At 25.4% G+C, this 15305-nt stretch overlaps 1 protein-coding gene across 1 annotated transcript; it reads right to left on the reverse strand.

Moving 5' to 3' along the window:
- Positions 1–275: 275 nt before the first annotated feature.
- LOC112597062 (cilia- and flagella-associated protein 45-like) lies at positions 276–11730 on the reverse strand. The gene is made up of 8 exons (XM_025342975.1): positions 11239–11730; positions 8817–8977; positions 7391–7580; positions 5826–5999; positions 4652–4825; positions 3342–3557; positions 1148–1317; positions 276–1057 (listed from the first exon to the last, which is right to left on the reverse strand). The coding sequence occupies exons 1-8, from the start codon at positions 11650–11652 to the stop codon at positions 994–996; spliced, it is 1563 nt and encodes a 520-aa protein (XP_025198760.1). The 5' UTR covers positions 11653–11730; the 3' UTR covers positions 276–993.
- Positions 11731–15305: the final 3575 nt, after the last annotated feature.

Raw genomic sequence — 15305 nt, forward strand, 5'->3', positions numbered from 1 at the left:
TGTACGATAATCATCCTTTAGGAGTTTGCTAAAGGTCGATCATCAATAACTATTGACCAAACTCATTTTATTAAGTCATATATTTGTATACTTAGTATTATATTGAAAATTTAAAATAATTCAAATAGTGTGTAAAGCTATGTATTAAAAATAGTATATTATACTGAGAGATACATTTTAAATAGATGTTGAATATTGATTTATAGTTTCAAAATGATAATTTTAGTTAAAAAAATATAAAATAAAATATTAAGCTAAATAATTTTTTAGTTGAATGTTGTTACAGTTGTATTTGAATATTTTATTATAATTTAGTGTTGTCTATTACCACGTGAAATAGAAAGTAACTAAAAATTACTATTGTACCTAGTATTTACTGACCTATGATTTTATTTTGGTAATTTGGTTTGTAGAACAAATCTAAGCTATTCCAAATTCGTAACTCGTAAGCAGTATTTTTTTTATATAAGAAAAGTATGCTAGGTTAAGTTAATATTTTAAACATTGATTTCACTTAGTTTTAACATGAAAAGAATTGCTGCATACACGTTGCACGTAGTAATAGCGTAACAGTTTGAAACAAGTATTATGCAGTGAACACAACGTTTTAAGTTTCCATAAATTGTTCTAACGGTAAATAACTGCAATTATACGCGTAGGTATATCATAATGAATGTTATATTAGGAATAGCTTATGGAACATCGTATTCTGTGGCTATTCAATCGAAACCAATTTGTTGCGCCAGATTTAAAACGTACACGGGAATTCCATTAGATTGTCGCCGAGAATCTCATCTTGAGTGCGAAATTCATCTCTTGCACGATCGATTCGCGTGTGCCCATTGTACGTAGACACGTAGTATAATATGTCATAATACGAGTTGTAAATTTGTAATAGGTTTATAAGTGTACAATAGGTATTTTTAGAATGCTGAAATTGTATTTACTGTAAAAACAGTTCTTCTAGAAATATTTGTCTCGTCGAAAGTCTTATTATTTGTGTAACTTGAGTTGTCTCACAATTCCTTGAACAAACTTTTCCGGTACGTTGTGCATCCTGAAATTATATTATAATTGTTTATTTATTCAAAATAATGCGGAAACGAATGTCATTTGTTGGTTGTCAGTTATAATAATTATTGTTTACTTGAGTTCCTCGATTTTATTGTACATTGTGTCCCGTAACATTTTTTGCCTAGAAAGTTCTTCTTGTTTCAACTTAATTCCTTCTTGGAAGAATCTTTTTCTTTCTAGTATCCTTTCTTGTTCTTTGTCGTGGATTTGTTTTAGTAGGTTTTTACGATGTGCTTCGATTTTCTATTATACAGTACACTTACATTAAAAATTATAGGAGTTACTGGTTTAGACAAATGATTAGTATTCATGTATGTAAGTACCTATCTACCTATATAATACGCGGCCAAACTTATGTTTCCTCGATGTATAAGTTTATTAGTGATGGTTTTAGGTGATAATAAAAGTTAAAAATAATTGTTATTAATTACCTATATGGATATATATAACACTTATATTGTTATTTATTGCAAAACTATGTTGACATAGTTGACTTATTTATGTTTAAAATTTTATGAATGAAAGTTTTTAAGCAAAATATGTGTTTTAAATAGAATGTAAAATAATTATAGATCCTCGGTTCTTGATATCATTTCATCGTTAATTGTGGGGCAACAATGCAAAACGTACCTACTATTTGTATTTTTGTCAAAATGGAGTTATACATTAAAACATGTTTGAAATTGCGGCGGATCGATTGGCATCGTCAGATTAGGTAAAAACGTACTATTTCTCATTCAATAACCGATTTTAAAATAGTCAATTGAAGCAAAACGTACTATTTGCACAATATAAATTTCGTCAAAATGAAGTATTTACTGTTTGAAGCTAAACGTACTATTTGCTATAGATTCCATGATAAAAATTGAAAGAATGTTGTCAAAACGTACTAATTAGTAATTACATCAATTTTTTCAAAATGTACAATTTCCATCGATGATGCAAAATGTACTATTTCCCATGTAAATGGTATAGGACGGAGAATGTATGGATGTAAAACGTACTATTATCAAAAACGACGTTGTCCAAAAATTCTTTTTTAATGGTAGATTTTAATTTTTATTAAATAAGATTGTTTCAATATATGATAAAAGATTTTTGTTTAATACCTATATTATCAATTTGCCAATCGAAATTACAAAAAAAAAAAATCGTTTATAACTTTGAAACATTAATTTTTATGCGCGCCAAAACTTGGTGATAAGTCCCAACAATGAAATTGAATTATTGATGATTACACATATTTTTGCTCAATGCTTGTACAATTATTATTTTACCATGACAAATAATTATCTATTATACTTACATTTTATTTTATACATAACATTCATTTACCATGTCGAAAAGAATAAAATTGATAATGAATAAGGTGAAAAACAAGGTAGGTACATACAGCTATATAGTAAAACAATATAATATTAAAGTAGGTAGGTACTTGAAAAATAACATAATGTCAGAACTTTTAATCTTTTGTATACCACCAATCATATCATAAAATAATCAATAGCTAATTTATGATTTCTACTATTCATATCTTCAGGTAGTTGATGTTGAGAATCAACTGTCAAATATTAATACGATGAACAACAAAGTTCTCAAAGCTGCTAGAAATAAGGTAATGTTTACACCTCTACAAATTATGTTTCCTAACTTATTAATTTAAAGATATTTTTTTGTATTTTATATCTGGAATAGTAATAGTTATCTACATTGCTGTTCTAATGACATTATAATAATTACTAATTATTATAATATTATAGTTGTCTTACAATGATTCAAATTGTGGTCCTCTGACATTCAGTTCTTTAAAAAATATAAGTTATGATTCAAATCATAACATGATGATACCAGTTTCCTATATGTTATATATTTTCTTAGCTTATCGAAATTTAATTGAAATTTATAAGTCTAATAGAACACCTAGGTAGTTGAGTCAAAGTATTTCAATTTCTCAGCTTAAAATTATATTAAATTATATTCATTATACAATTTAATTTATAGAAATAGAACGTTTTGTAAAAATGTTGTTTAAAATATAACATGCTATATTTAAGTAAAAAAAATAAATTCTAAAATATTTTTACCTACATAAATGTATTTATTAGATTTTTATCTATTTTTAAACATTTTAGCAACATTTATATCTTAATTGTTTAATACACAGTAGAAAATGACCTCTCCTGAAAAATATGTAAAATGCAAATAGTACGTTTTGCATTGTCGCCCCACAATTTAGGAACCCCCCAATACGTAATAATATTATTTACCATTTTATTTTTTTCTTCCATTTCTTTACTCTTTTTTATGTCTTCTATATTAAGTTTAGCGATTTTTTCGGTTTCGTCCTTTTCTCTTTGAATTTCAAACGCGTATGCTTTTCTTTGATCTTCCATCTGTTTGCGTCTTGTTGCGTTTAGTTCTTCTTCTATCGCGGCTTTTTTTATGGCCTCTTCTCGTTCCTTACGGCGCCACTCACGTTCTACCTTCAATCGTAAAGTATTAACATAGTCTATTAAAGTCTAAAGATGTATTATGTAGGTACTTTGATATCATGATGAGACTATTGAAAATAATTACACATTATATTATATCATCAATATTTATATTTATAACAAGTATAATGTACACTGGGTTAATATGAAACATCCGAGTATCGAGTAGGTAACCGCAATGTTTTACGTCACCTGTCGTTTTTACGCATCTATCATGCCGCCCGAGATTTGACAAATTTTGGTGAAACAGTTTTTTATTTATAGGTATTTATTGTTTTTATACTATTATCGATAATAGCAGAAATGAAAAAGATATTATTTTGTAGACATCTACAAATATTGTTATGTAATACCAGTACGACGACTACGGCGGGTATGAAATATTTAGATTTTGGTTTATAATCCTAGTAACCCAGTTTCCACCACGAAACGAACATTTTACTGAGAACTATTCTTATTTTTTTGTTTCAGTGATATTGCAAATCGTAAAATTATCAAAATAATATTCCTCAGTTAAAATATACCTCTTTTTATGGTGTACATTTGGTTTTCAACTAACATAACTATATAACCAGTGTGTTTTTCTTATATATGAAAATATTTTAAGTTTTAATTTTGTAATTCTGCAATAATTAAAAATGGTAGGTATAACTCATGAGACCACTATAAAAACTTGTAAGCCATTGATCTAACTAGTCTTTAAAATCTTACCTATCGTTCTTAAAATTTCCATATAAGTTCCTTAAAAATGAAAAAGTTTTATTTATACGTCTTATTCCTGACTTTAATTTGAACTTATACTCACCCATAAATGATACATCGCAAAACTTAAAGTTTACTAGGAATGTCCCAATATTTAAATTATTATAGTTTTAGGTTAGGTATATAAATGCTTAGCCTAGACTATGTACGTGCCTTATATTATTATTTTTTAAACAATTTTTTTATAATAGGCTATATATTTTTTTGACATTTTTTTTTTAGTTTCGAAAAAATGTAATGCTTTGATCGTTTGTGTACACATAAATATGTAGGTATAATATATTAAAACATTTTATTGTTATTGTTATAAGTACTGTGTTTACCTGGTCTCTAACTCTGAGCGCGTTTAGTTCGTCTTTAGTTGCACGTAAATCGTATGTAGCTTGTTGACTCGCCTGTATCTTGGCAATAGTTTTTTCCTTCAGTAGTTTTTGCTTTTGTAGCTCTCGCTCGAACGCTATTTCCCGTTCGTTTTTTTTGCGCGTGTACTCTTGTATCTATGACAGAATAACGATAATTTAGTTTTAATTAATTAAAACTTGAAATAAAATCATATTTTATTATTAAAACGATATTTTATCGATATTATAATTTGTAGGTTAACAACTTCATTAACGGAATAAAAATTATTTTGTATTGCATACGTGCATATACGTATTTATATTTGAAATAAATATAATGTGATCGTCGATCGGATCTATGTTATATATTATTTAAAATTTTAGTAGTGTTAATTATTTTATAATTTATTTTACTGGTCACAGACTTTATTTTATAAGTAGTCTGAAAAAATAGTAAGCTAATATATCAGAGGTGGCCTAAACGAACATGTTTGTTAGTCACATAGATAAAATACAATGGCGCTAAGATCCAAATCTCCTATAGTTTCATACCTTTTTATAAGTATACATATATATATAAATAAAAAAAAATTAAAATTCATAATAACAATGAGTAAATTTTGATTTTATAAATAAGACGTGAACCGCAAATAATATATGAATACTGTTATATATTATTCCTTTTTAAATATTTTAAAGACATAATTAATTTATATTAATAAGCTTATTTGTTAAAAATTAAAATAAAACCAATAACTGATAAATAATTCAAAGTATTTCTCGGAAAATTTTAATATAGGGGAATATTAAAAAAAAATAAATTGCTGTGTACCGTTGATAGGTATTTACATAGTATTATATAGCTACAAATTTCCATGGAATGTTTATTTATTCAACCGATTTTATGGAATGTTGAATATACCGTTGTGGTGTATTTATATACGTTTACAGATCGCATTTCTTATTGTAATATAGTTTTTACTTGAAGGTACATAAAATATACTTAAAGTAAATACGAAATATACATTTAACTCGATTCACATTTAAATATATAATATTATATACCATAATAGTATATTTATATGTAGAGTGTAGCCAGTGTAGGTATCTAAGTACTTTTTCGTTTCTAACCACTGTAATAACTAATAATCGTTACCTGTAGCACTTCGATGTTATTCATCTCCTCTTCTAGTTTTTTCGAATCTCTTATCTGCGCGTTGAGCAACATGTATTCTTTGCGTAGTTGTGCTTGTTTTTCCATTCTTTTCTTGTGGTTTTCAGCTTCGTCGTGCCGGATCTTATTCACTGCTTCCGCTCGAATCATCGCTTCCTGTAAATATGCATCAATAGCAGCGAGTAAGTGATTTTCTCGTTAAAAACACAATCAATAAACGCCAATTTACATTAGTGATTATTAAACGATTAAAACATAGGCATCCAGCGATGTTTTTCTAGGAGAGGAGGGTAAAGAAAATTAAAAAAATAAATTACTTTTTTTTTTTTATAAAGAAAACAACTCTAATATATTTTAATATCATAATATTCATAACGAATAGTTTTTATAATATATTATACATATGTATAGGTTCAAAATGTAAGAATTATACATTATTATATATTAAATTATTTTCAGTGCTCTATTTGGAAAAAATTAAGTAGATGAGCACTATTTAACGGTTTAAAAACTATGTTCTAGATAAAAAATAATTTAACATAGGTCAGTGGAGGGCTTTCCCCCCACAATATCCCCCAACCATTACTAAATTTTTTTAAATACATTTTTATTTTATACATATACCTAATTAATGTTAATAAATACATTAATTTATTTTCATCTAAATATTCAACTATTACAATTCATTTTCGTTATAATAATTTTATAATATAATTAAAACTTTCAAAAAAAAAAATTATAAATTATAAAATGTATTACATTTATCAAACCAATTGTAATTACAGCATCATTGAAAACAATTTAAATCCATGTTTGATGAAAAATTAATATGGGGATTAGATTACGCTTCTACCCCCATTGCCCATTCCATTACAAAATAATATTTGTGGTACGCAAATAGAAAAAAAAATAGTGGAGGAGTTCTATCCCCTTCAATTCGAATTCTGATTATTCTAATACATTTTGCTTTATTATATTATTGTTTTTCAATTACAAAATAACAATGTATTTTTTTATTTTAAAATTGTCAAAAGTAAAAATATTATTTTATCACAATAAGTTACCTAGCATTATAGTTCTTAATTTACATTTGGTTAACAATTACGTTGCAACTTAAATAGGTTTCAGTTGTATTGGTTATTTGGTTATGCTAAATATCTCATTAGTTCAATCGCGTCTCGTAAATGATAAAGTTTAGATAAAATGACTGCTTTTTACCTAACTATAGTACTTAATAGACGCTATAGGTAATAACTATTTAGTACCTAATAGTTAATGTCTATTGAGCACATCATATTATGATTAAATACGTTTTGTGTGTATCAAATTATTTTAAGGTTTGTTATCTAATGCGGCTGTGGTAACGATATATAAATGTTTGGGTAACATAAATAAAGACTTAGGGGAGACAATTACTTTATAATTCCCTCCTCTTTGAAATTCTCAGGGCTTACAGTTATTATGTAGGTGTAGTAGGTATACATATGTTTTAAAACAAATTTCTTTTACAACTCTGATATTTGTAAACATAACACGTCAGCACATACTTCAGCTATCCTAGCTAATTCCATTTCCCTGGCAATCTCGTTTTCTTTTATTTGTTTTTCGACTTCAACTGCTTGAATTTTTTTTTTCAACCTTTCGGCTTCTGCTGCCTTTTCAAGCTCTTTAGCGGCTAACGCCCGTTCCCGCTCCATCATTTCTTCCAATCTACGTTCCTCTTCTTTCATTTCTTTCCTATATAATAATATATTGTGTTGGTAATTTATATAAATTGTAATGCTAATATATTATAGTACGAGTAATATAGACATTTTATATATTTGATATAATTACATTATTATTATTTATTAGAAACACTTTTAAAATATATTTTTTATCTAAGTTTATTTTAGTATAAAATTATAAATAAATTTTATTTTTACCTAATAGGTACAGGTGATAATATTTATTTTTTACTTTCAATACATTTGTTAATATGACAATAAATTTGAAACTATGATAACTAATAAAAAATTTAATTTTACTTTTTACTGTGTAGAATTTTATTAGTTTGTATTACTGCATGGTGTGTTAATTAGGAGGAAAAATTCGAGCATTAATTTTCATTAAAATATTATCATTATTTAGTGTTCAAATAAATACTATTGGACGATATCATTTTTAAAACTAACATAATATTTTCAGTAAAAAGTTACACAAAAGCTTACCTTTATTCGTTAACTTTATGTAGTAGGTAGGTATACTATTCTAGGGTTGCCATGTGTCCCGGATTTGCCGGTAGACTACCGTTTTCGTAACATATGTTCTAGTGTCTCGAAGAAAAGTCTTGGGATGTAACATGTCCCAGAATAAAGTTTATAGTTTTATAAATGCATTAAAAAAAAAAAAAAAAAAAAACTGATGAATATAAATTGTCATAAAAATACGCTATGATCGGCGAAAACGGTTAGTTTTTATACCATTTCTATATTATATAATTTAGGTACATACCATTTATCTAATTTTATTCGATTATACGATGATTTTGTTTTATTTTTATATAGTTTAAAATTTCCAGTGATGGCTTATTATTTCTATTACTGTATAAACTATATTTTGTTACCTGTTAAGTGATGGGAGGATAGTATAATAATGGATTAGATGAAGATTAGATAGATGTTCTAGGTCTTGGTAATGTATAATAATTGGTTATTATTATTTTTTTTTTTTAAATATGACTTGGTTTTTAGTAACAATAATTTAATTACATTTTCCACACCAAAATTTTGTATTAGCACCACCAACATTTAGGTAGTCAAATGAGGTTTTGTAAATTATTTTAGTTTAAAAATGTTGTATAATTAAGCTTACCATTTCCAATTTTTTTTATACATTTTGCAATAATTTTATAATCAATGTTATTATATTAAACCAATATATAATAGTATCCTTTTGTATAAGTGTAATTAGTCAGATATATAATTAACTTACTGAATAAGCTGTTTTTCAGCGATTTGAGCGTTTCTGATCGCATGGCACTTTGTACTTAATATAAGAGAATTGCAGTGCTTTATTTCATCTTCTTGGTCTTGTCGCAATTGTTGTGCTCTAGCCAGTAGGTAATTGGACTTCTTATTTGCTTCATCGTCCAACTGTGAAAAATATTAATTTTAAATAATAATTTTTTGTTAACAATGAAGTTGTTATTTTTAATAAACGATACAGCGATACTTCTAGTAAACAGCGGAATATTAGAATTATAATTTACAGCGTATAATTGACGATAATTACAAATTACAATAACATTTTATATTCGATTTATTATGCTTATTTGAAACACATGACATTATAATTACATTTAGATATTTAATATTGAATTAAAACAAATTATTACAGTACAGGACACAGGTAATATAGTATTTATAGATTTTATTTAGTTTTTGAAAAAAAAGTGTGTGACGAATAAACGTATATTAGGAATTCAAAGTAAAATAACGTTCGTAATACTTTAGAAAAAGGACGTAAGCAAGAATTGACAGTGATGGAAGAGTAAAAGGTAGAGTAATAGTTTCGAAACGTTATTAGAAAGTGCCTTTGCCAGTCGGAATTAATGTAGTATTTAGGATCATTTATCAAACAGTGATTTGTTAACTGGTTCTTTCTATATATATTTTTAAATGATAATTTTCTGTTAATAAAATAACAAGTTATTCGGTGGGTGTGTTTCAACCTTTTCTAAAATTTTAAATAATAATAGAATTAAAGTTTGAGTGAGTTTTAAATATTATTTAAGTACATTTATGGTAAATTAAATTTTTTTGTTTCAGTAGTTACAATATTCGTATTTACTACCCAAGAATGCAAATATTTAATTAACTTGCTTCTTGCTATTTTAAAAAATCCCACAGTGACTCTCAAAATCACCTTAATTTTTTAATATCCGATCTCTTTAATACTTCTAACTCTATTAATTCCTTACGCCGACTTAAAAGAAACTAGGCTAGAGATCTCTCCAACTCAGCTTATCATTTTAAAATCTTACTTTTTTCTTTCTCTAATTTTTTGAAGTGGTGTCAATGGACTCATTCTTTTTTCATGTTATTCATGCCTTGTACTAAAACATACTTATTTTGTACTAAAAACTCACTTATTGTATAAATATTTTCAAATTGTAATATTTTCTTGGTAATAATAATAGAAATTATCATATTGAGAAGTCATAAATTGGAAAATCTAAGTACTTTTTTGAAATATTAACAAAAAGCAGCCTAAAACGTATACACAACATGAAAAATTAATAAGTTTTGTTTTTTGTTGCAATTCAAAAAAGAATAACTGTAGAGACTTGTAATTTATACCAAATTGTTTGTTTCTTTTTAAACTATTTAAATATTTTAGATACATATTTTATTTTTTTTTTAATTATATTTTCAAATACACAAGGTTTCTTTATTTTTTTTTATACACATGACATATACCTACTATACACGTACAGATTGAAATACTTTATTATCAACTTTTATGTTCTTCTCTTATACGTATTATTATTATTTATTAATTATTACCAAAAAGAAAAGTAGGCCTAGAACTGTTTGTTTCACAAAAAAATATAATGTGTTTGTTTTTTGTATTTTATAGCAACAAAAATTCATCAATCTTCAATTATGTTACTATGTTTCAATTGGAGGTTTCTGGTAGCAAATTGTATCTATAATTTGTTTTTGGATTCCGTGTCCTGTGTCTGAAATTGAACTAAATTTAATGAAATATAGGTATATTAAAATAGTAAAAATGAATATTGATCTATACAATATAGTTTTCTTAAATCATACATTAATATTGTTTACCTACAGGCAGAAAAAAAATAACTACAGTTATTTGGTTTGGTATCTAAAACCTATACAAATGCGAGCTATTCAAAATGATTCATCTGTTACTTAACACACAGTGTCCTAGGGCAGGTGCCTAGAATATTTAATGTCATGTGACAAATAATTTTGTACCTAGATATTTTAAAGATGCTGTGTATGTATCATTGTTACCATCAACTGCTGAGAGCTAAAAAATTTGTGGAATTAATTACAACGAATGTACTGGAGTAATAGTATCCGGGTTGATTTTGATTATCGATTATTATAAAATACCATGTACTTGTATGACAAAGGGAAACCACTTAATCTGACACTTAGACGTAAGTACCACAATCATATATAACTTTATTATAATTAATGTGTTAATTTATATGGATATATCATTGATCTACAACTCTAAACCTAAGTATTTAAATTTATAACTCGATGAATCATATTGAATAACCCTGTAGTAGGTATTTTGTTTATAAGTACCATATTCTATAGAGTTAAGAGTGTTTTATATGTTTATGTACCTATGTATATGAATTTTAAGTACTAACCTGTGCAAGTTGTTTTCCTTTAGTTCTATATAGGTCATAGCTCTGTAGTTTTTGCTTCCTGGCAGCGCTTTCTCTTTCCAGCCTCTCTCTATCTGCCATCAAGTCTTCAGCTTTTTTTCGTCGATCTTCCGCGGTTACTACCACAGCTTTATTTCTTAATCGCTTGAATGTGCTTCTGTCAATTACTCGATGGTCTGGTATAGACATGAAATGTTGTTTCCCCGTCTTGTCCAATTTACACATTTGTGAATCTTGTAACCTATAGTTGTTATCCAATTGGGCTTCAAGATTTTTATCAGATATAAAATCAACCGGTAGCTTATATTCATTATCGCGTTCTGAAAGAATTGAAAGACTGGATGCTGATGATGCCGTGTGGCGTTTGTCCGCATGAAAATTTTTAATTGAAATCATATCGCAAACAATTTGTTTTTGGAATGCTTATTTATGTAACTGCATTGATTTTTATTAGTTCAGATTCAAAAATTAGCATTTTTTTTTTATCTTACGATAGCTATCGTTACTATTCATATTATAATAAGTATGAAAATGATATTTTTTGAAGATTGGCTCAATATAATTATTCCAATGTATAACTTTGTTTACCGGTCGCTAGGGTTGTTTCCTGAGAAACGCCAATTTTCAAGTTTATTGAACAAACATCGCACATAGTATATTCGATGAAAGGGTTCGATTATCATTATGTGTCCACTAATAATAATAGTAATTATTATGCAATAATTGCTTTAAAAACTAAAATACTTTCGTACCTACATCCTACATTATGTATTTGAGTCATAATGCGTTTGTGTATTTTAATGAATTTATATTATTATTTAAAAAAAAACCAGTTATAATAATGTAACAACAAAATACAAATAAAAAAAAGATTTTAATCAGTAAATATTTAGCATAAATTATTAGCCATCTATATGTTTTATCGATTCTCTATTAGAAGTTCACGTTTATAGATTAGGTATTTTAGATTTTCAAATTCCTGGGATAATAATTAATCCTTCATAGTTAATGTGTTTAGAAATTCAGTGATATATGTTAAATTTGATAAATTAATTTTTTATAATATATATACTGTGACTTATGCTATGTGTTTTATTTAATGTCATTAAAAACAATTTTTTTTTAAATAGTCTGTATTTTTTTTTTTGAAGAAGAAGAATAAGATGTTTGATATTTTTTTTCTGATTTTACTGAATTTTATCCTTTGAAATACCGAACATTATTTTTTTAAATATTTGATAAGTGTTAACATTTTATAATTGATAAACATCTTTATTTTTCATTAAATAGTATATTATATTATGTTACTATTTCTACGACAGTCATATTATTGTAATGTATTTTCTGATTTTCCTATCAAGTTACCAAGTAATTAATATTATTAATCCTCTCGGCATTTATTGTCTAATTGATTTCCACATTGAAATTTTTTTTCTGACATACATTTGACTTAGTTTAAAAATTATTTTTATATTTCTACTTATAGTATCCCAATGTAAGTACAAATCCAACCTTTAAAGTTAATAGTAGCATTATAAAAATAATTATTGATTTAATTAATTCAAGGTTTTTGTTTTTTTTTTTTAAATTTATACTATGGTTTTGCATGGAGTATTATTTGACCAACTGCAATTAACAATTGAAATAAAACACCATATCGATAAAAAGAATATTGCAGTTATAAATTTGGTTCGGAATATAAAGTTTGACCAAAAAATAATAATTTACCATTATTTTTATAATGTACATACATTTTATTTGTTTCCTATTTCAAACTATAAAAAACTGAATAATAAAAAGACGTAACAACTAATAACTAAGCAATATAAATTGTGATTTCTGAAAAGTATCTCTTCTCTTAGAGTATGTTTCTGCTTGAATAGAAAAATATGAGTTTTTTTTTGTTCCTATATAATTTATTTTATACGTATTGAAAATTTTTGCTAGTGTATATAATATATGATAGCAAAATAAATATGTTTAAGTGTATAGAAATTTATATTTATTAAGTTTGCATTTAAGTTGTTAAAGACAATAATTATATTTTTCTATATTAGTTATTAAATATTTTACTTAAAAGAAACTATGTAAAGTTTAACTTTAAATCATATTAATTTTATTTTTGAAAATAAAGTGAATTATTAACATTTCAAATATACAATATATATATAATATTTATATATACATCAAATTGTTGAATTAACTTAGTTATACCTTTTTAATATTCACCGTATTTAATTGCAATAGGCCCGTGTCTCGTATTATAATAATTGTATTTGTTATTTTCAAGAAATAGAAAATGCCAGATGTAGCGGGATCTATATTTAAACGCAATTTATAATTTACTAAAAAAATGTGCTTAATATTTTTTGCTTTTGAATAAATTTAAAAAAAGTTAAAAAATTGCTAGTTATTAAGTACTAATTGATTAGGTTTTCTTTGAAAATATTTTTTTTATTTGTACGAGTGAAATGAAGATACCCGTAGAAATTTATTGTTCACTAAAATATTACGTTTCTTTCATTATTTCCTTCTTTTATTCTCTATTTTTTTTTTTTTTTTTTTTTGTTTTTACAATTTCACTCAATCCAGATGGAAATGTTACCCTTATGAATGTACATTGTACATGTAATGTTCACATAATTGTTTCATGTACATGATACTGTGAATTTCGTTTTTCATCATTTAATGGTCTATATCAAACAAACAAATAAAAATAAAGCTGTTTTTTTATGTACTAAAAATAAAATATTAATCAAAGCAATTTTATTTTATACCTAACAAAAGTTTTTTGTAAATTTAGATTTCTGAAAATAGTAGTTGAGCAAAGTATTTGTTATAAAATTTAGATTTGGCTAATGGATATGTGTAATATACTGATATATATATTTATAAATTATATATTTGATTTGCAAATTTTTTTTAAAAAATATAAAATAATAGTTTTCAATGTTTATAAGATATTGTCTGTTAATTATTAAATTAGGTACTTATAGTATATTTACCTTTTTTTCGTGTTTAAATCACCATACAATCACATACAAGGACGAACTGTTTTCATATTACTTAACGTCATGCGACATCGTTAATTGATAAATTAATTACAACTTTAAAATATCCGAACTGCCCAAGAATTTACAAACATTTATTATACTGACACTTTTTAATTATTATTTTGAATTGAATTCGATCTTTCTCACTACTTATACCTTCTATAAATACCTACTCAACAGTATGATATGTTTTTCTAATCTAAAAAATATTTTTTAATGTTTCAATAGATATTATTTGAACCTATTTTTAACAATATTTTTTGGTTTTCATTTAGTTTTTTCAATTTTATACAAATTATGTTTGATTTCTTGTGCATGTTTTGGATTTTAGTGTGTATGTACATTTTGTTCAACATATTCAATTATTTTTAATGCATTTAATACTTTAACACGATTAAACGGAATTTGCGTTAAATGCAACAGTCCGTGTCAATTTACTTATCGTCTAAAGGTGCTAAAGATATTTCTCACCCCAGTGAACCGTTGTTAAGCTCATTCAATAGGTATAGTCGAGTTTGGTCGACCGTCAACTATAAGCTTTCTTATGCCTTTATATTTTGCTCTGTTCTGTATCAAGTATTTAACCTTTGTTTTGGGTAGTGTACTGAAATGCTTATTGTATTTATTTCTTGTACTTAAAAATTTATAATATAAAGTTATAGGTAATTGTATTTATAATTGTTTTAATGTTAATAATTTCAACATATTGAACATATTTTATAATTTAAATCTCTTTAACGTCTTTTTCTAATTAAGTATAATTATAGTACATAGAGTAATAGAAGTAAATATTAAATCATACCTAATGTTTAGTATATTTTTTCATATTCGACAATATTCCTGAATATCTAACTTGAATGTGAGTATTATGTACAATGGTATAAAATTAGAGCATAATTTATTCATAAAATAGTTTTAAAACATAATTTAATCTTTATTTCATATATTATAGTTTGATTTATTATCATAATTTCAATAATGACGCATTATATTATT

Source organism: Melanaphis sacchari, unplaced genomic scaffold, assembly GCF_002803265.2.
Source record: "Melanaphis sacchari strain LSU unplaced genomic scaffold, SCAv2.0 Contig36_pilon_pilon, whole genome shotgun sequence".
Classification (NCBI taxonomy): domain Eukaryota; kingdom Metazoa; phylum Arthropoda; class Insecta; order Hemiptera; family Aphididae; genus Melanaphis; species Melanaphis sacchari.